This window comes from Erithacus rubecula, assembly GCF_903797595.1.
Source record: "Erithacus rubecula genome assembly, chromosome: 18".
NCBI lineage: Eukaryota > Metazoa > Chordata > Aves > Passeriformes > Muscicapidae > Erithacus > Erithacus rubecula.
In genome coordinates this window covers 1239922-1260781 of record NC_136670.1, presented here as the reverse complement: position 1 = coordinate 1260781, position 20860 = coordinate 1239922, and the positions used below count along the sequence as shown (strand labels likewise).

At 45.2% G+C, this 20860-nt stretch overlaps 1 protein-coding gene across 6 annotated transcripts in view; it reads left to right on the top strand.

Annotated features, from left to right (window-relative positions):
* Positions 1-18198, top strand: part of NCOA6 (nuclear receptor coactivator 6) — a 43971-nt gene extending 25773 nt beyond the window's left edge. For 3 of the 6 annotated variants that reach the window (XM_079321972.1, XM_079321973.1, XM_079321970.1), the window contains 6 exons: positions 4312-4433; positions 5301-8270; positions 9770-9838; positions 11689-11725; positions 14556-14704; positions 17600-18198. In XM_079321972.1, coding sequence (XP_079178098.1) covers positions 4312-4433; positions 5301-8270; positions 9770-9838; positions 11689-11725; positions 14556-14704; positions 17600-17646 — 3394 coding nt within the window. In that variant the 3' untranslated portion in view covers positions 17647-18198. Of the gene's footprint in view, positions 1-4311; positions 4434-5300; positions 8271-9769; positions 9839-11688; positions 11726-14227; positions 16554-17599 lie in introns of those variants that run through there. The other 3 variants (XR_013776341.1, XM_079321969.1, XM_079321971.1) reach the window with 3 other exon arrangements.
* Positions 18199-20860: the final 2662 nt, after the last annotated feature.

Genomic DNA, 20860 nt, shown 5'->3' with positions numbered 1-20860 from the left:
TTGGCTTAACTAGTACAAAAATAAAATGCAGAAATGCTGTAAGGTAAAGCAAAGCATGCTAATTTAATAGGCCTTGGAAAAAACCTTTTCAAGCCTCTCCTGTATAGTTGTATACAGTCATGGTATGGCTTGTCAGATCCTCAGTGCTGCTGAGTGATCTCAGATTACAGCTGGAGGAGGACAGAGCCTGTGGCCAGATGTGGAAACCTGGGCAAAGTAACTTGGCCAGCACCAAGTGTGTGGCCAGTCTGCAGCTTTGGGGTGACTTAGAAACCTAACACAGACACCAGTTCCTCCATCCAAATAGATTCCAATAAAATGGTAACCACTGCTGTAGCAAGTGTCTTGCTGTGGAAGTGACAGAGCATTCAGAGGGAGCAGATGATTTGGCATCACCTTCTGAAAAAAAAATCCATTAATCATTAAAGAAAATTCTTCTTATGATTTTGTTTTTATTGGTCTTACTGATGAGCACCCAGCCTCAGTGTGGCCCAGGAATATCAATAAATGTGTCTATAAAGCTCTTCCTCTGAGCTTGCAAAGCCTCACAAGACTATTTGCTTATTAAATAGTTTTCACAGTAGAAGAAATCTCAATTACAGCTTTTCTAATGAGCTATGACAGCTCAATTCCAGCTCCTAAATAAGACAATCAGATTTTGGTGTAATTAAGGAACAAACCAGAATGTTGTTCTGACATGGATGAGCATTTTGGTTCTACGTGCACTGTATCAATGTTTGATACTTGCAGAAGCACAAAGAAGGGAGCTGTTCTTATAAAAGTTCCTGAGTTTGTTCTCCAGCAAAAAGAGGGAGACTGCAGTTAGAGCTGGCTGCAACACCTTCCTGCCTCCCTAACACTCAGCTTTCCTCATGCTGGGCAAGCTCAGCATTTTCCTGCTTTGGAACTGGCAGGAATGAAATCTGATTTGGATCACTTTCTCTTGCATCAGAAGCAAATAGGATGCTTTTCATCTCAGCTTCCTCTCTGTCATTCTTCCTCAGAAATTTTAAAATTCAGAGCGGCAAACCTTGTGTGGAAATGCAGCTAATTTGATAAGTACACTAAAAAGAAATAATTTCTGAGAAATAATAACATGGTAACGAAAGTACAATTAGTAATAAGGCTTGCAGTCATGTTGGAATGCAAATAGGATAAGTAGCTATTGAAAGAGTTTATTCAGCTGAGTCTAAAATAGTTTCAAGGGTTTGCTTAACTGAGCAACTTTGCATTGGAATGAAACCCAGGACATTTTGGTTGTTTAAAAGTGTTTGCATCTGTATACTGAATCTGAAGACTGTGGGTAATGGGATGTAAACTGAGGAACAAGATGCTAGATGGAATGGGATTGTGGATAAAACAGATTGGTTAATTCTATTAAATCCATGCACAAACAAGCAGTTGTTTCATGTTCCCCTGTGCACAGACCATGAACATCCTGTGCACTGGTAGAACAGAAATAATCCACTCAGGCTGCAGTGTCCAGTGCAGGTGGTGACAGCACTGCAGGACAAAGAAGCTTTTCCCAGCCAGACTGGAGGGTTTCACTGCAGGGTTGGGGTTGCCAGTCCCCTGCAGAGCTGGGAAATGCCCCCAGTCAGCAGCAGGGCAGGAGCCTCCCTGAACCCCCAGAGCTGCTGCCCTGGGCTGGGCTGCCTCTGCCAGACCTGTCATTTTAGCTTTGCTCTCCTTGTCACCAAGCTGCCACCTTCTTTGGTGTGCTTGGTTTGGGTTTTCCTGCAGTTCTGTCTCTGCCCTGATGAGAGACTTGTATCTGAAGGTTGTACCTCAGAGTGCAGCTGGTAGAGCAGAAGTACTACTGATGACAATCCATATTGTATCTGGTTTGCAGTTACTCATATAGTTTTTTACATCTAGTGCAATAGAAAAGAATAAATATTGAGCATTTTGTCCCTCACACAAACATCTTGCTAATTATATTCTGGTTATTTTTCACACGTGATTGTTGCTAAACATGACTGATGAATTTCAGCCACATTTGAGATTCAGTTGATGTTTAAATTTTCCAGCAGTGATAGAAGCAGACTTCCTTACCATAGCTGCTCTTTGCTGGTAAACCAGGTTTGGGTCTTTTCTCCCAGATTTGCACAGACCCATCTGGCAGGAGGTGTTTTCTAAGGATGCACTGTGCACCAGGTTTGAGCCTCTCTGTGCAGTGATGCTGTATGTCAGCTTTGAGCTGAACTTCAACTGTAGCATTTTTTAATTTCCCACCATTGTAAATAAACAGCAACATTGACAAATTGGAGATTTGCATTCACAGTTTTAGGCATTCTTCCTGTTCACATGGCTGGCACCTGCACCAGCTTTTTTTGGGAGATTTTGCTGCAAGAATAGTTGTCCATTTGTGGCTGTTAATATAATTCTCTGGGGCATATCTCTGCATTTTGCCAGTTTTCATCAAATTTCTTGGTAGAGGCATGTAAGCCTACACCATCTGCATCACAGAAATTGGTGGTATGCTGGATTAGACACAGCATTGCACTCCAGGTGCTTTCATTGGCACTTGCCATCAGCAGCAGTGGCTAGAACAGTTCTGGTTTTCCCCTGTTTTCAACTTTCTTCTTTCTTGTATATGTTCTCTCCAGTTTTGACCCACAGAAACTCAGGGATTTCCAGTCACATGCTGCCTTTTGAATGTTGATTCAGTAGCTGATAGAACATTGGGACAGACCAGGATGTCTCTGTGGGTGTTTACAGCTTTGGGTCAGCTGTACAGATGCCAGAAACTGTTATTCTCAAGTAAATTTAATAGGATAGATCTCAGTGTAATGTATTTCAAATTCTTATCTTGCGGAAAGTCTTACTTTTACCCATGGCATTTCTGCATGATTCTGCCTCTATTGGAAGTGTACTTTTTTGATGTCTTTAATTTTAGCTTTTCTTACATATAATTCCCCATAACCTTGTATTCATGAAGGTGGTAAGCAGTTTAGTTCTGTTCCTCATCCCTCTTTGTTTTACATCCTCTGACCATATATTCATACTGTTCTCTGTAGAAACTTGGGCTTTTTCTAAGTATGCAAAAGCTGTCTTGTTGAAGTATTGGGCATTGAGTCTGGACAATTTTAAATTGTCCTAGAGAGTCTCCTGGAGCATCAGATTCCTCAGGAGAAGGACTTGGAAGGTGCTGATGGATGAAAAACTAATATGACCCAGCAGTGTGCACTCACAGCCCAGACCCCCCCTGAGTGCTGGGCTGATCCCACAGTGTGGGCAGCAGGTCTGGGGGGATTCTGCCCCTCTGCCCTGCTCAGGTGAGACCCCACCTGCAGAGCTGCCTCCAGCCCTGAGGCTCAAGAAGGCCATTCCTTTGGAGAGAGTCCAGAGGAGGCCACAAAGATGGTCCCAGGGCTGGAGTCCCTCTGCTCTGGAGCCTTGCTGAGAGAGCTGGGGATGTTCAGCTGGAGAAGAGAATCCAGGGAGACCTTAGAGCCCCTTCCAGTGCCTAAAGAGGTTCCAAGAGATTTGGAAAGGGACTTTGGAAAAGAGACTGCAGTGACAGGACAAGGCAATGTCTTCCCACTGCCAGAGAGCAGTGATGGATGGGATATTGAGAGGGAATGATTTCCTGACACAGGGTGCCCAGAGAAGCTGTGGCTGCCCCTGGATTCCTGGCAGTGTCCAAGACCAGGTTGGATGGGGCTTGGAACAGCTTGGAATGTGGAAGGTGTCCCTGCCCATGGCAGGGGTAGAATTAAATGGGCTTTAAGGTCCCTTCCAACCCAGACTCACTCTGTAAGTATGATCACTTACAGAGCCCCAGTACCACACAGGGCTGTGCTCTGGAGAGTGACTGCAATGCCTGAAATGTCAGTGCACTTGTGCTGTGGTGTTATCAGAGTGAGTCACTTCTGGGTGCATTACTGAAAGAAAAGGTGCTACCATTAAAATAAATTCAAAATGCATCTAGCCATGGCACTTGCTTATCCATACAGATGTCATAGGAAAGCCCATTTAGTTTAGTTGAGGTATATGTAGCTCTATCATCTGAAATATCCATTGGCATTCTCTGAGTTACAAAGCTCAGATTCACAGTAGAAATAAATGTTTTAAGATCAACAGAGCACCAGGCAATTTGTTTCCTCTTCAGCAGTACTTAAGGCAGTGACTGTACACATACCTGAAGTGTGTATTCCAGTCTGGCAAGTTACATCAGAAGCATTTCTGTGGGTTATTCCAAGTCTTTGGAGAGTGCTAGGAGTTAATTACTTGAGTACTTAGTTATAGAAGCAAAAATCAAACACTGATGTAGGGGCTGGATCTTAACTGCAATTATTTTTCTTTCAGTTCTTCAGAATCACGTCCAGCTGGCCTGGAGGAGAGTGATCAGTCATCGATGTCTGGAGACCAAGGAATGAATTTAGATAAGTCAGGCTCTAAACTCTCAGACTTTGCAAGTAGGCCACCAGGTAGTAGGATTTTTCTGTGATTATCTGAATGAAATAACTATAGGAGAACTTTTAATGATCTTTGTGACAATTCTGTTTTATTTCTGCTATCACACATCCAAGTTCAAATCTTTTTTCCTCCTAGTAAGTAATTGGTACCATTGTTTAAGTGTTTTCTTTGGGTTAGCTCAAAATGAAGAGGTGGCCTCATTCTTATTTATCATCCTGCAGGTATCATACTGAGTACTGTAGCATTATTCATCAGTAACATAACTGATAAAAATGTATTTCTAGCTGTAGCACAGGCTACAGCTAGAACAACTACTATAGGTTGTAGTTGGAATGATCCTTTGCATGTAGAGATTAAATCTAAACTCTGCAATAGGATTTATGTTCTAAACCATGTTAGAGTGTTTTTGGCTGAGTAACACGTGGTAGATTCTACTTTGTACTCAAGAAGATGTCAGGCCTGTGGCAGATGTGCTGGCCTATGACTCATGGGGGCTGTCAAACTCTAAAGCTACTTTTAAGAGGAGTAATTAGTGAAAGTCCAACTCTGCATTCGTTAGTGAAAATAAGCCCATGGGCAGTTGCAAAGACTTTTCAGGTGGTGTGAACCTGGGTTAGTAGCTGATATAACCCACTAAGAGATCTCCAGTTAAACCTCATGCAAGTCATACATTAAGTAAAACTATTTTTATGAATTAAGTAAAATCTTTGGCTGTGTTTGTAAAACCTGTTTTGTTCATGTGACTCTCATCCAAGATAAACACGCTGCAGGCTCTACTTTGTATCCAATCCTGTTTGTTACAGAAATTACTATTACAGAAATTCTGGTTCCTCTGATCTTTGGTTGGTTGTAACGCTTGTGTCATCCTGTTGCCTCAGGTTATCCATCTCAGCCCGTGGAGCAAAGGCCACTCCAGCAGATGCCACCTCAGCTGATGCCACACGTGCAGCAGCCCCAGCCCCAGCCGCAGCAGCAGCCCCAGGCAGCCCCACAGCAGGGCCAGGCACCCTCCCAGACACCACAGCAGCAGCAGATGATGATGATGCTGATGATGCAGCAGGATCCCAAATCAGTCAGGCTGCCTGTGCCCCAGGGGGTTCACCCCCCCAGGGGGCCCCTGAACCCAGATGCGCAGCGGATGCCGATGCAGCAGAGCGGGAACATGCCGGTGATGGTGAACCTCCAGGGGCCTGGGCCCGTGCCTCCATCTCCTGACAAACAGAGGATGGCCCTGCCAGGCAATCCTCCTCTGGGAAATAATGCAAGGAAAATGGTTTATCCAGATAATGTACAGAATCCTTCCAGCTCGCCCCTCGGAGAGGTGTCATCAGTATCCTCTCTTCCAGAAGGGGGTGGAGCTGAGGGCCCTCCAGCCTCAGGAGCTCAGAATAATGTGACATCTCATTTAGTAGTTTCACAGAACCAGTTAATGATGACAGGACCTAAGCCTGGACCATCCCCACTTTCAGCTGCCCAAGGTGCAAGTCCCCAGCAGCAGTCTAGTTCTCTATCTAGTGCTCTTACACACCATTTTCCAAATGTTGCTGCCCCATCACAAACTTCAAGGCCTAAAACCCCAAACAGAGCTAGCCCAAGGCCATATTACCCTCAGACTCCTAATAACCGTCCACCCAGCACAGAACCCTCAGAAATCAGCCTGTCTCCAGAGAGGCTCAATGCTTCTATTGCTGGTCTGTTCCCTCCCCAGATCAATATTCCTTTACCTCCCAGGCCTAATCTCAATAGAGGATTTGATCAGCAGGGTCTGAATCCCACTACTTTAAAGGCCATTGGACAAGCCCCATCAAATCTCACAATTAACAATCAGTCCAGTTTTACTGCCTCACAGTCACACAAGTTGGAAGGTGTGGTCATTAATTCGGGCAAACAGACCAATGCTGGAGGAACAAAGAGAGCAAGCCCAAGCAATAGTCGAAGGTCCAGTCCTGGATCCAGTAGGAAAACTACACCAAGCCCTGGCAGACAGAATTCAAAAGCAGCTAAATTATCACTGACAACTCAGCAGAATCCATCTCTCTTGCAGAACATGGAGTTACAGAGAAATGTGATGGCTGGTCCCTCTTCTTTGCCGACACCCGTGACCACAAGTTTTCAAACTAGCTCCATGCTAAGTAACCAGAGTCCTGCAGTTTCTGTACCTGCTGTGACTGGCATTCCTGAAGACAATAAGGAGAGCCTTAGTGTGCCTCAAGATACAGAGAGTCAAAGTGCACAAGTTGTCCAAGGTAGCAAGGACCAGCCCAGTATGGAACTGAAAGGCATCACTACTTCAGAAATGAAAGTGCTGGTTCCTGAGGAACAGGCAAAAAAAGATGGGCAAGCATTAGATAGCAGTAAGCTCCCAGTCACAGAGGAAAGTAAAGCCATGGTATCTCCAGCTATGAGAGAGGCACCAACTTCTCTAAGTCAACTTCTTGACAATTCTGGAGCTCCTAATGTGACCATTAAGCCCCCTGGGTTGACTGGTCTTGAAGTGGCACCAGTAGTCCCCACTGGTGAGGAACTAAAGAAGATAGCTGTCATTCCTCCACTGCAGGATTCATCCTTGAGCAAGGAGGCATCTAATTCAATTAGCCTGCCTCAAAATAACGAGCCCTGTCCAAATCCAGGGCACCAGGAACTGGGAGAAGTAAATGCAAGTGTGGCACAGAGTGTTCCTCCAGTAATGCAGAGGCCTGTTAGCTCTTCTTCTATTTCAGCTCCTTTACCCCCTAACCAGATAACAGTTTTTGTGACTTCCAACCCTATTACATCTGCTGCTAATACATCAGCTCCATTGCCATCCCACTTGCAATCTGCATTAGTATCCACTGTTGTCACCATGCCCAACGTGGGGAGCAAAGTGATGGTTTCAGAGGGGCAGTCAGCAGCTCAGTCCAACGCCCGGCCGCAGTTCATCACACCTGTGTTTATAAACTCTTCCTCAATCATCCAAGTGATGAAGGGCTCTCAGTCCAGCACCATTCCAGCAGCCCCCATGACTTCTAACTCCAGCCTGATGCCTCAGTCGGTCGCAGTGGTTGGTCCCTTGCATATCCCACAGAATATCAAGTTTTCCTCCGGGCCCACTCCTCCCAGCACTTCATCCACCAGTCCCGTGTCCAGTATTCCCACCAGCAGATCACTCGTTCTGAATCCCTTGGCATCTCCTGTCCAACTGCCTTCTTCCACTGCTGCTCCTTCCAGTGTTCCTTCCCAGCTTCCTGCTCAGCAAGCCAAGGACTTCAGCCCCGAGGAGGCTGCCCAAGGCGCAGGGCCGGCTGAGCAGTGCCCTGTGCCAGCAGCCCAGTCGGGACCTGTCGTTTCCCCTCTGCTTACAAGCAGCCCAGGATCTGGCAACAGGCGCAGTCCTGTGTCATCCAGCAAGGGAAAGGGAAAGGTAGACAAGATTGGGCAGCTCCTGCTGACTAAAGCGTGCAAGAAGGTCACTGGCTCCCTGGAGAAAGGGGAAGAGCAGTACGCTTTGGATGGAGAAACAGAAGGTCAGGGACTAGAAACGCCGGTCCCAAATAGTTTGGGAGCAGAGCAACCACCAGCAGAACTCGACAACAAAAGCGGGACACCTCCAGCACCCAGTCTTACAAAACAGAGCACTTCTGTGCCCGGCAGCTCGAGCCTCAGCCCTGCGGCGGCCGCTCCCTCCTGCGCGTCCCCGGGCGCGGCCCCTGCGGCCGGAGCGGCCCCGGCAGCCCCGGAGCCCGCGGGCCCCGGCGGCACCGGCAGCGGTACCGGCACCGGCAGCGACCCCGGCGCGGGCCCGGAGCCGAGCGGCAGCGGCGGGCCCGAGGAGAAGCCCGCAGCACCCCCGGAGCTGCTGCAGGGCGCAGGTGAGTGCGGGGCTCGGGGGGCTCCGGCACATCCCGCGGCTGCTCTCCCGGCGCTGCAGCCCAGGCTGGCAGCGGCTCTTGCGTCTCCAGCAGCCGAGTGATACACTTGTGTTCGCCAGGATTCCAGTTCCAGAGGTTCTATTTCACTTTCCATTTACTGCTTCGGTGGGGTATTTGTCATGAACATATGATTCTGTAACTTCACTAACTGTTGGAAGCAAGGAGGAAAAGTGGATGTATCAGTAATGACAAATACTTAGGGTCCCTTTTATACTGGCAGATACACTGGTATTCTGCTTTGGTCTTGCCACTGTATTTTTATTTTGTAAATTATTTCGATTTATTGACTTAATTATGATACTTTGGATCAATCCTAATAATACTGTTTCCCTCTCTGAATAACCTTCATCCTCTAGGGAAATTGCTGAATAACTTCCAGAACAGAAGCAAAAAACAACTCGCATCAAACCCCCCCTTTGCCTAGAGAAAAACTTAAATGCTCATTTCAGAGAAATTAATGGAAAAGCTAACTGCATTCAGTTTGCAAATATCTGAGCTATTTTAATTTGAGCATCTGGCAGACTTTATATCTGACATTGATGCTATTTCTTGATGCCAGTTTTACTTTATTGAGTCTGGTGTGGTTATAACCCTATCACTCTTGAAGTGAGCTGAGTGAGTGTTGTGCTTTTCAACATGAATTAGGCACAGAAGATAAAATCATGGATGATAAAATCCACAGAAGTCAGGGGAACTGACTGAAAATTTTAGCCTCAGAGTGACTTTCCCCTGGCTGTTGGGTGTCCTAGCTGTATGCCACTGGAAAATGGAAGCTTCCTTTGAGCTTCACAGAAGGAATTCTCACCTTCTAGGAAGTGATAGTCTTTAAGCAGGAATGTTACATTTTTTGTCTTCTGTCTTCTGTGTTAAGTTCACTCTCACATAGAAAACCAGAAAGCATTAGCCCAATAAAAATTATTTTTCCATTTGATTTTTTTATTTTGCAACCTAAGAAAGGTTAAATCATCATCTTACTACCAAAGGCCTTCAAGGGCAGCTCTGAACCATATTGTGTGCTTCAATTGAAAGAATGAGGGCATTGATTCATTAAAAAATATACTATTCTCCCCCATAATCTCTGTTGAGATGAACATTAAAAAAAAAGCAGACTAAACTATTGAAATGTTAGGATTTCCTTTAATATTACACTCTGCTGAAAAACTGTTACTTTTAAAAATGTTGTTTATGGTACTTCATTTCATCACTCATTCTAGTTTGAGAAAACTTGCTGGGGACAGTTTTGCCAAATTTTGTTTTAAAAAGTGGGGAGGTGTCTGTGGTGGGAGGGAAGTGGAGGGTAGATTAAAAATATTGCATCTATAAAGGGCAAAGTGCACTCAGCTGGGAGAGAGAGCATTTTGTACCAGCCTGATCACACAACAGGAACTCCTTTACTCCTTTTGACAATAATGATTTTTTTTCCTCCACTTTTATTCTAGCATCCTCTCAACATTTAACACAGAAAAAAAGTTCAGTTGCAACATCAGAAAGTACTGTTCAAAGAACAGGTAAATCTTCCTTTGGAAAAGCAGAATAGAGGTGAACTAAGTCCTTTATGTTTGGAACTGAAAATGTATTTGTTGAATGCATATTCAGTGGTCACTAACACACAGGGTATTTTGGGGGTTGGGTAGGGCTTTTATTATTATTTGTGCTTTTGGGATTGTTTTTCTTTGCCAGTTACATTGTGCTTTGGTAGTCTCCAAGGCCTTGTGGGAGATTCAGGATGGGGTCAAGTAAAAAATGAAAAAATCCCCGAAGAAGATTTCAGATATTCAGTGATAAATTAGAGGGACTGGATTTGTGACAATACATTATGTTTGAATTTCAAAGTTCTGTGCAGAGCTAATGAGAGGGGTATTTCTTTCATTGTACCCCTCTGAATATAGAAATATGTTCATGCCATGCTGGGAGTGTGTTTTAGAGTTGTAGTTCTTTTTTTTGTGTTCAACTGTGAATGCCCCCCAGCAGTGTTTCAGGATGGAGCCCTGGCAGATGGCATTATGGTGCTGCCATCTATTACCATGGTGTTTCACCATCAGTTCTGGGGTGTTTTAAAAAAGTGATTCCCAGGCTGAGTAGGAAAAACAGATAGATGTGTGCTGCTTATGGGAAGTGCCATTCTCCATCCATTTGCCATCTCTATTCTGATTAGAAATAGGGTTTTCAGAAAGTAAAAATTGTATGAAATTGTTTTCTTTGAATTTCCACTAAGACAAAGGTGGTCATACACTCTTGTTTTTTCACACCCAACTCATTGCCCTGTGCTGCTGAGACTGTACTGGGGGTTCCTGCTCAGGGAAGCACTGATGCTATCCCTTTTTTTGCTGTTGGTTTAAATTTTGGGTGGGAAGAAAGGCAACTCCTTTCATTGCTTAGTCTGTTCTTCCTTTGTTGCCAAGACCAAACAGTGCTATATCCATTTACACCAAAGAGGCTGATGTTCCAACACTGCAGTTCCATCCTAAGAGGACAGACATTACCCATTCTCTTACTTTTTTAATGCCTCTATTATTCATCATGCACACTCTAGCACACCTTGGGGCCTAAATTGCTGTCAAAGGCAAAGCCCCAGTTTGTGTCCCACTGGCCCAAGTTTGATGGGGGAATAGAGCTGGACAATGGGACAAAGCACAGGCAGTTCATCTGTGACACTGCAATGGTAATCCCTAAATCTGTGGCAGCTCCTGATGAGAGGGCCTGTGTTAGGTATAGATCTGGCATCTCAACAAAGGATACCATGGGTACTGACAGAATTTAAAAACAGGCAGTAAAAAGACTGAACATTCTATGTGTTGAAAAGGAGACTGGTTACTGAGGTGAAGACTCCAAAGGAAACCTGACCTGTATGCACAAAATCACTAAGAGAGAAAACAGGTCAGACTTCTCTTTGCATCATTATCCCTGAGATATTTTCCAAATCTGTTCAAGTGCAATTGGGCTCCAGAAATTTGTCATTACAAGATACTGCTGTGAGAGGCACCTGAGTTAAATTTTTACATGCACAGTAGAGTCAGATGGGTACTTTTAAAGTTTAAAAATTAATAAAACCTGGAAGGTTTGGTAGAAATAAGCTGTCTAATATGGAAGTTTAAAAAGGGAGAAGAGTGTAGCCAGGGAGTTTCTCTACAGTTTTCTTCTGCAGGGCTTTAATTTTTCCCTGTCTTAGCTGACTGCAGTATCCTGAAGGTTGTAATCAGACCAAGCACTTGGCCAGTGTGGTATTTTGGCTTGCTTTGCTTTGAGAGAAGCTTATCCTTGAGATCTAATATGTGATAGAAAAATGTGAGCTAGTCATGCCTTGTCAGCAGGTATGTACCTCTACAGCAGACTTTAAAATTATCTTTTTCTTTTGTAGAACTTGAGACAAATGCTGCAGTAGTTGCTGGTCAAAGGTAAGGAGATAGTTTGTAGATTCAGAGTAGATGTAGTTTCGTGGGAGGAAGTCCCTTTCTCTGCTTAATTGCTCAACCTCTGTTACTAATTTTCATTTTCTTGGCCGTATCCTTTCTTTCCTGCTGAGAAGTCAGGCCAGTTGAATGTTCCAAAGCATTGCTGAAATGCAGTGAGTACAAGGTAACCTTTGCCTTAGTCTGTGCTCTGGGCAATGTTTCCTCTCATCCTTTCAGACCTGGATGTTTCATGTCCTGGAAGGGTCTTGATGGTTGCACAACAAAGTGATACTAACACCCAAAGCCTGCAGCTTAGCTGTGTGTGAATTTTTGTCTTCTGAAAGGAAGGCTTTCAAAAGTTTGTTCTTTTGCCTTGAGGATTGTTTTCAACTGTTTTCGACAGTTTTCCTCTTTGTTAACACTCTGCCAAAACTTGATAAGAAAGTCAGGTAGAAACTTCATGTTGTCCTGGTTAAGACATTTGGGAATTAAAAGATACTATTGCAAATGTTTGTGTCCTGTCAGCAGAAAATACAGTTTCCAAGATCTACTTGGAAGATTCTAAACACCCCAGGTTCTCACTCAGTTGTCACTGAGAGCCCCTGGGGTGGTTTTTTGGCCTCAAAAAAAAGGGTTTTAGGCACTGCCCTCATGGCAGGAGTGGCAGCCCCTTGTTGGGCTCCTCAGGAGATGAGGCAGTGCCTTCCTTTGTGAGGGAGGGAATGCATTTCCTCAGATCTGGAATGGCTCTGAATGGAACATTTACCATATTTATCTTCATTTGGATTGGCATCTTTCAACAACAAGCTGAAATTTCACAGTGAGTTTTCTTCAGGACAGAATTTTAATGAGAAGCTGAAGGTGGGACATTGGCAGCTGAGCAGATTCTCCAAATGAAGTGTCCTTGTGTGACCACCTCCAAATTCACACAGCACATCAGATTAATAAGGGCATTCTCAGGGTTTTCTGGTTGATGCTCTTCTGAGAAGGACTGGAAAAGAAGGAAAGTTTGCAGACAATCTGGTCTAGTGATGGCAGGTACAAAGTGGGCAGCTTTGGGCTCCTGGAATCAAACCATACAGGACAAACCTTGATAGAAACACAGATGGTTTGTGTGGAAAGGGACCTTAAAACTTACCTTTATCCCACCTCCTGTCATGGGCAGGGTCACATTCCAGTGTCCCAGGCTGCTCCAGTCCAGTCTGGCCTTGGACACTTTCAGGGCTGGGGCACCCTGTGCCAATTTCTCCCTAATATCAAATCTAAACCTCTTCTTATTTTAAGACATTAAAAAGCTTTAAAACCTTAGGGGAACCTTGCAACCCATAAACCATTAGAAATATTTTCATTTGGAGTAAGTTAAATTCCTCCTATAAAAGGAGGGAAGTGATGTGCTGGTTCCTATGAGACAGTCCCAGATCTGGATTCAGTCACTAGAATCTGTAAAAATGACTTGTACTAAGTGAACTTTGGGTGCTGACACCTGTTTGTTTCCCTCTGGGGTCCTCTGAGGTAGATGACTGCTGGTTCAGCTGCCCCAGTTCCAGAGGAGAAGACCAGTTTGGGACCTGTTTGGGGGATCCAATTTATAGATGGCCCATAATACTCCCTTCTGGGAAATAGATTTCAGTATTTATTTTGTATCTGAGGTAATCTACAATCTGTAGTCTCCTCTGCTGTATTTCCTTCCTTGAGAATGTTTGTCTCTCCTTCCACTGAGAAACTGTTTTATTTAAGGTTTCTGTTACTTAACCCTGAAGTTTGTGTGATTTGAGTCCTTCCCCTCCAAGCAGGACTTGTCTGAGGGTGACACTGCAGTGAGACCTCTGTCACACACAGGGCACCCTGTGCTGTCTTCACTCCAGTCTCTGATTCAGGCACCTGTCCTGAAATCCTGCAAGTTGTCACCTAAAGGGCCTGAAATGAGCTTTCTTCTTTTCCATTATCAGCAGGATAATTTATTTAGTTAATTACTTACCTTTGAATTCACACAAGAGAAGTTTAGTTTAAACTTCTGAAACTGCTTAGTCACCAGAAATTGTCTGGCAATAATGTATTAAGGAGAAAACACCCAAAGCTCAGGATGAGTTTACAGGGCTAAGAGAGATAAAATAAAAGAGGAATTTAATTAGAAAATATAGCATTCCCTTTATTGTCTCAGTGGAAAGAAACAGATTTCCACAGTACCTAAAATTATTATTTTATAGCAGAAAAAAGCTTTCTGTTAAAAAAAAAAAAAAAAACCAGACAAGAACCCCCCCCCCCAAAAAAAAAAAATATTTTGACTTCAAGGTTTAAAACTTGAAGAAAGTTTTTTAAAACCCTTTTTTTTTAATATATGAAGAAATCACTTGGATCAATGGAGTAAGTCTTTGTAGCAAATCCAAGAGCTGGCATACTCCCTGAAGAGTTCTTAATTCCTCCTGCAATTAAGTTCATCTGCAATTTCAACTCTGTACCCCCATGCTGCAGCAGTCTCTAATGTAACCTGTTTGCTTTTCCTAGACTTCAGTAATGGTGGCACCTGTGGAAAACAGAGCAGACAATTTATAATGCACCTAATTTATTGGTCTTCTAATGTTGAAAATATTCTCTTTGAGGACTTCTCAATTCTGTACCCTCTGATAATTTTTGATAGAAATGGACTATACTCTGGCTTACTCAGGTCATTCTTCATCTGATAGAACTTCTGATATCTCTAGAGTTTCATTCTTCAGTGCTAATAGTCCGGAACTGGTACCTGTGTCGGGCCATCCTCCAGCTTGTCTGACTTGCATAGAAAAACATAATTCTTCTCACACTTCATCAGAAATATTTTGTCCCACTTTATTAGTAATGAGACAAAAGAGAATTGTGAAAAGTCTAAAACTCCAAGTAGAAGAAATTCAAGAACAGAGGATTCTGCCGCTTCACAGGAAACTGTAGAGAACGGGCAGCGCAAGAGATCCTCGCGACCCGCCTCCACCTCCAGCACAGCTAAAGGTAACATGCACAGCCACCCTTCCTGGGGAGAGGGCAGCTCCTAACCTGCTTCCCTGGGTGTTTGCTCTGGCAGTAGCTGCCTCCTAATGCTGGTTTGCAGCTCGTGCACCTTGGGTGCTTTATCTCTAGTTTCAAGGATTTAGCCACAGGTTGGTGTTGAAGCGTTTCTCGACGTCTGCACTGGCAGTCAATCCTGTATGAATTCCTCTTTGGTACACCTGTGGAACTTGCTTTCTGCAGCACTCTGCACTGTAGTGCTCAGCACCTTGCCTAGTTGAGTTCTCTTGGCAGAAATGTGTTGCTGTTGGAAGGACCATACTCAGATCATAAAGTGACATTTTCCTTTTCCTGAAGCTCGAAAGACACGAGACTTAAGTCTTCCCAAGTGCACGGTCAGCTCTTGCCAAGTCAAATGCCATGGTTCAGGCACGCTCCAGAGGCTGCTGAGGTGGCAGCCAGGAGCATCAGGGTGTGCTGTGTGCTAGTACAGAGCCTCAGCTCTGCTTCTCAACAACATCTGAACTCCTGAAGTTATTAACCCATGGCTTTAGCAGGTGCTGAGGTACCTTACTCCTACCCAGGTTACAGTCTTTAACAGTTATGCAGCATTTGTGTGATATGCACGGCCCAGTGCCAGGCTGAAGCTAATTCTGTCAGCTTCTTGTGTTTAAGGGTCAGAAAAATGCTGATGGACCAAAGTTATGCAAGAGAGTAGAGAGAGATCGTCAAGAGGCAACACTCGACCACTATTTTAAAGATAATATACAGAACAAAGAGGTATTAATATCAAATGATTATAAAAGGAAGTCAAGTTGAATTCAGCCACCATTTCCATACTGGAGGTACTAAAGTGTGATGGTAAGAATATTGTGTTTTCAGAGTTTCAGAGAAGCATTCCAGCTTTATGTCATTGTGCAATGACTCCCAAAGATTACACAGGGGACCTATATGATCTGCACTTCTGTGACTGCTGAATTTAATTACATTTACTTCTTGTGGCAGGACTGTGCAGAAGAATGTGAGTCTGTATTGTGAAAATTAATTCTCTTTCATGATTGTGAAAAAGAGTTTGAAAAATGTGAAGCCAGTATAAAATCCCTGCCTGTGTTTGAGGGGATCTGGAGCATGTGACCTGCCCCACAGGCTGTACTGGGTAAACCTAAAGATGACAACCAGTGACACGTCCAATTCTGAAAATGTGGGAACAGGAAAGTGCATCAAATTTAAATAATACCAAAATTCTCACAGGGGTTTGTGCTGGCTGTGGAATTCGTTTACCTCTGTAAATAAAACCCTTGTTTTTAAATGATGCATCTGAAGCTGCCACAGTGTCCAAGGGCTTTGCTGGACACTTGGGTGCAGGGGTCACCTGGCTGTGCTGCCTTACTGTGAGCACACAGCTGCTCCTGAGCTGTGGAGAATGAGCCAAACCAGCTGCTCTGGGGTGAGGACAGGCTGCACCTTAGTCAGGTGGCTGCAGGACTGTCACCTGCTTTGCCACCTGTGCCTGCTCTGTTGTACATTTTTGTTAGTAAATCAGAGCTTAATTATTCTGGTTTACTTGCTTCTGTCCTCATGATGTTATCTGTGTCCTGAGAAACCCCCCAGTCCATGGTAAAAGGAATGTGGGGCTGGGAGGAGTTACTTCTTGAGATAGAGGCTGTTTAAAGTCATTATTAGGGAAAAAAAGTCAGGAGGGAGAAAGAAGCAGACTTTGACCAGCTGGAGTAGGAACTTCTTGCTAAGGCTTGGGAAAGAGAAGGCAGAAGGGTCACTGTGAGAGGAGAGAAAAGAGGAGAAGGACACACAGGGAGGGTCAGCCCTGCCCACGTGTGTCCAGACACTCTGGGTGCAGAGTTTTGGAGGTGCTGGTGATGCTCCCAGGGGCTGAGCACTGCTGGCCACTCCTCCTCCCAAGCACAGAGCTCCAGCAGCAGCAAGGGCAGCAACAGCTGGTGCTGGAGCCACTTCAGAGTCAGCCCTGCTGCTTGCAGGGCTCCAGGCTGGAGCTGAGCCTGTGGAGATGTTTCACTTCTGAAAATTGGTACTGTACTGGTGTTTTCCCTTTTTGGAGTATTTTTCCAGCAAGGGCTGCTTTTAGCATTTACTGTAGCTTTGAGTTTGTTAAATTTTAAAATGTTGATTGTTTTTTTCTAATTCTACATGTAACAGCTGTGGAGTTGTACTGCTGCTGTTCTAATTTTAGATGGGCTTGGAAATTTTTTTCCCTTTTGACTCTTAAAATGCACACAGCTGCAATAGTTTTTGGAAAACATTATGAAGAGCCAAAGAGACATTGCCAACGTTTAAAATCACATTTTTAAAAGATTTAAAGATGCAAATGGCCTTGGTCCTTACTCTTTTTTTTGTTTTGAAATGGAAACTTAGTGCCTTGGTAAGTGCACTGGACATGTCATCTGCTGTCACTGTGGCCCTGCAGGTGTCAACATTTGTGTCTTTTTGCATCAGCTGTGTCCCTGTGACTCAGTGTACACTGCAGAGACTTGTTTTCTAGTGACTTTCTAAGAGCTCAGCCAGCTGGGCTGTTACCTGGCATGGCAGGCTCCAGAACAGCTCTGCAGTGCTTGTGTGGCACCATCTCCATGGCTGTGCCACAGGGGGACAGCACAGAGGGGACACTTACAGATATTTGGCTCTTCTTTCAAAGGCTGTTCTGCTGGGTTTGCATGAATGAGGCTGATGGCCCTTGTTGTGTGGGGCTGCTGGCCCAGGGGTGTCACAGCTGCTCAGGAGTCAGCCCAGTGCTGGGCAATCCTGCACTCCAGAGCTTTCCACTCTGCTGTGAGTCTGGAAAAATGACAGGGCAATCTGTGCCCCTCTGGGGAATGGCTTACCAACTGAGCATCCATGCTTGTTCTCTTCTCTTGATTTCAGAAACGAGTGCCAGTGCAATGCAGTCAAAAAGAAGAAAATCCAAGTAAATTACTGCATGGAAACATGAGACTTGTAAATGAGTGTGAATTTACCAATAGCAATTTTGAGCTGTGATTTTTCTTTTTTTAATAAAATTCTGTACAGTAAGTCATTTTAATATTATACTGTTCCCAAGAAATGATTTTTTTCTAAAAAACAGATAAATAGATATAAAAACTGGGTTCTTCTAAAACCCCCTGGATTTGCAAAGTGAAGTCAGGGTTAGCACATTAGGGTAATATGTTTGTATGAAATGGAAGGGGAGGGGAAGACAATTGTAAATTTATTTGTTTCCACTTTTCATAAACAATTTAGAATACAGGGTTGTCATTTTTAGGTATTAAAATAATGTAATGTGCTGTTGTTTAAGTACTGTATGTGAATAGCAGTCAGAGGGTTTATAAACAAACCCCATGTTGTTTGGAAATGTAAATAATTTTATTATATAGTAGATCTGATGTATTTGTTGTAGAAATGGACCAGTGAAACAAAAAATAAATTTAAGGGTTTGTATAATGTGGAATCCTTCATGCTCTAAATAAATGTTATTGTCCTATAAATCGGGCTGAATTATTATTAGCAACAACAGCAGTATCATTCCAAACAGGAGGATTGGAGGGATTATTTAGAGCTCTGGGCCTGCAAGCTCCTTATATGTAGCTTCAGCAAGGAATTTGTTTAACCACAAACAAATTAACTGATGCAGCTGTTCCTGCAAAGCAAGGGAGAGCAGGAGGGGCACCCTGCTGTCCCTGGGGCTGTGCACAGCAGAGGAGCCCCAGCAGCCTGGCTCCCTCAGGGGGCTGCCCAGCATGGAGCAGGCAGGGAAAAGCTCAATTCCAGGGCTAAAGGCTCCTGCCATGGCTGGCATCCCTGGATCTGGGAGCTCTGCTGCCATCAGCCCTGGCTGGCATCCCTGGATCTGGGAGCTCTGCTGCCATCAGCCTGGCTGGCATCCCTGGGTCTGGGAGCTCTGCTGCCATCAGCCTGGCTGGCATCCCTGGGTCTGGGAGCTCTGCTGCCATCAGCCCTGGCTGGCATCCCTGGATCTGGGAGCTCTGCTGCCATCAGCCTGGCTGGCATCCCTGGGTCTGGGAGCTCTGCTGCCATCAGCCTGGCTGGGATGTGCTGCCATGGAAAGTGGCTCAGGCTCACTGCTCCTGGGAGCTCTCTGCACACACACTGCGACCTCTTCCATTTCTTACTGAATTTTAAAAATATGTATCTCAAAATGCTGATTAAATATGAATTGTTATTAAATAGAAGTTGTCAGCTTTTATAATCACAGAAGTTAGCTGTTTGTGCACAAGGTAACAAGCACTGAGCGAGGCCGATGTCACACAGTCACTGGGGTTGGAAAAGTCCTTTAACACCATCAAGCCCATCTGTTCCCCCAGCACTGCCAAGGCCACCTCTAACCTGTGTCCCCACGTGCTGCATCCACACTTATTTTAAATCCCTCTAGGGATGGGGACTCCACCATTGTCTTGGGAAGCTGTGCCAGGACTTGACAACCCCTTCCATGAAATAATTTTCCCCAATATCGAACCTGAGCTTCCCCTGGTGCAACTTGAGGCCACTTCCTGTCATCCTGTCCCTTGTTCCCTGGGAGCAGAGCCCGACCCCACCCAGCTCCACCCTCCTGTCAGGGAGTTATGGAGAGTGAATGTTCCCCCTGAGCCCTCCCAGCTCTCTCAGCTGCTCCTGGTGCTCCAGCCCCTTCCCCAGCCCCGTTCCCTTCTCTGGATGTGCTCCATCCCCTCAGTGTCTTTCTTGCCATGAGGTGCCCAGAACTGTCCCCAGGATTAGAGGAACCTCAGCAGTGCCCAGCACAGGGGACAGTCACTGCCCTGGTCCTGCAGCCACACCATGGCTGGTACAGGCCAGGTGCCCTTGGCCTCTTGCCCACCTGGCCACACCAGGCTCTAGTTTAGCTGCTGTCACCAGCACTCCCAAGACATCTTTCCACCAGCATCTTTCCAGGCACTGCAGTGTCTCCATCCTCCTGCCAGAGCGTGGCTGCTCCGTGTCCCTGCACAGGCTCAGCTGCTTTGGGCATGGGAGCCCCTGTACCTTGGCTGGGCTCTGCTGGGGCTCACCCTGCTCTGTGCTTGGCCTTGCTGCTCCTGTTGCTGCTCAGGTTGGGTGGGAAGCTTTGGAGAATGAGGACAAAGTCCATCAAACTGGAAAGTCTTCACAGAATAGGTCCACATGCCAATAAACCAGGGAAAAAGAGGGGATGTGCTTCAGTTTGTGGGAAATTCCACACTGTGGGGAGCAGACAAGCTTGAGGTCAGGGTCACCATTTACAGGGACGTGGACCTTGGAAAGACAAACTGCAAGATTCTACCTTGGGATCTGGGAAGGAGCCTTGGAAGGAGTGAGGGACCAGTGCTGGACTCTGGAGCAGGTCACAGTCAGAGCCCTGGAGGAGAGCTGAGCCAGGCTGTGGGCAGGGAGGGCAGCCCATGGGGCTGGGAAGTGATTGCTCCCCTTGGCATTTGGGGATCTGGAATGTTATCACCTGGTTTCAACCTCCCACCTGGGGCTGAAACACCTGGCCAAAGGGAGATCTGAAGGAGATGGGCTTCATCACCCTTTTGTGCTCTGGAGAAGATGGAACCAGGATTTTATAGAGATGCAAGCTGGGAGAAAGGGGCAGACACCATCAGGATAAATGGAAAGAGAGGAGGAGGTTCTGACTGAGCAGAAGAAACTATTCCCCTGGGGTGCAGTGGCAGGATCTCTCCATTTGGAGAATTTTGATCATTTGCTGCACAAAGCCTGTGGTCTGAATTCAGTATTTACCCTGCTGTGAGCAAGATGTTGCCAAATTTGGTTTTCCCATAAGAAGGTTTATCAAAGCTATGAAAGTTCACTCCCAACTATTTTTTTTTCATTCCCATTATCCAATCTAACATTTCTTTGAAATGCTTTTCCCAGCAGCTGGGGGTCAGGGGTGTCTCCTCAGCTTGACTCTGCCACTGGGCTGGGCAAGCCCCATCCCACCCCGCCCAAAGCTGCTCATGGCCATGTCTCCTCTGCTCTTGGGTGTCTCCAAGGATGAAGACTCCTCAACCTCTCAAGTTGCTTCTGTGGCCAACCACCCCTGCAGTGAAAAAAGCATTTTATTATGCTTAAGTGAAATTTATTTTTTTTTTTCCACTTCAATTTGTGCCTCTCACCCTGTCCCTGCACTGAGAATGTTCCAGTTCTGTTTTC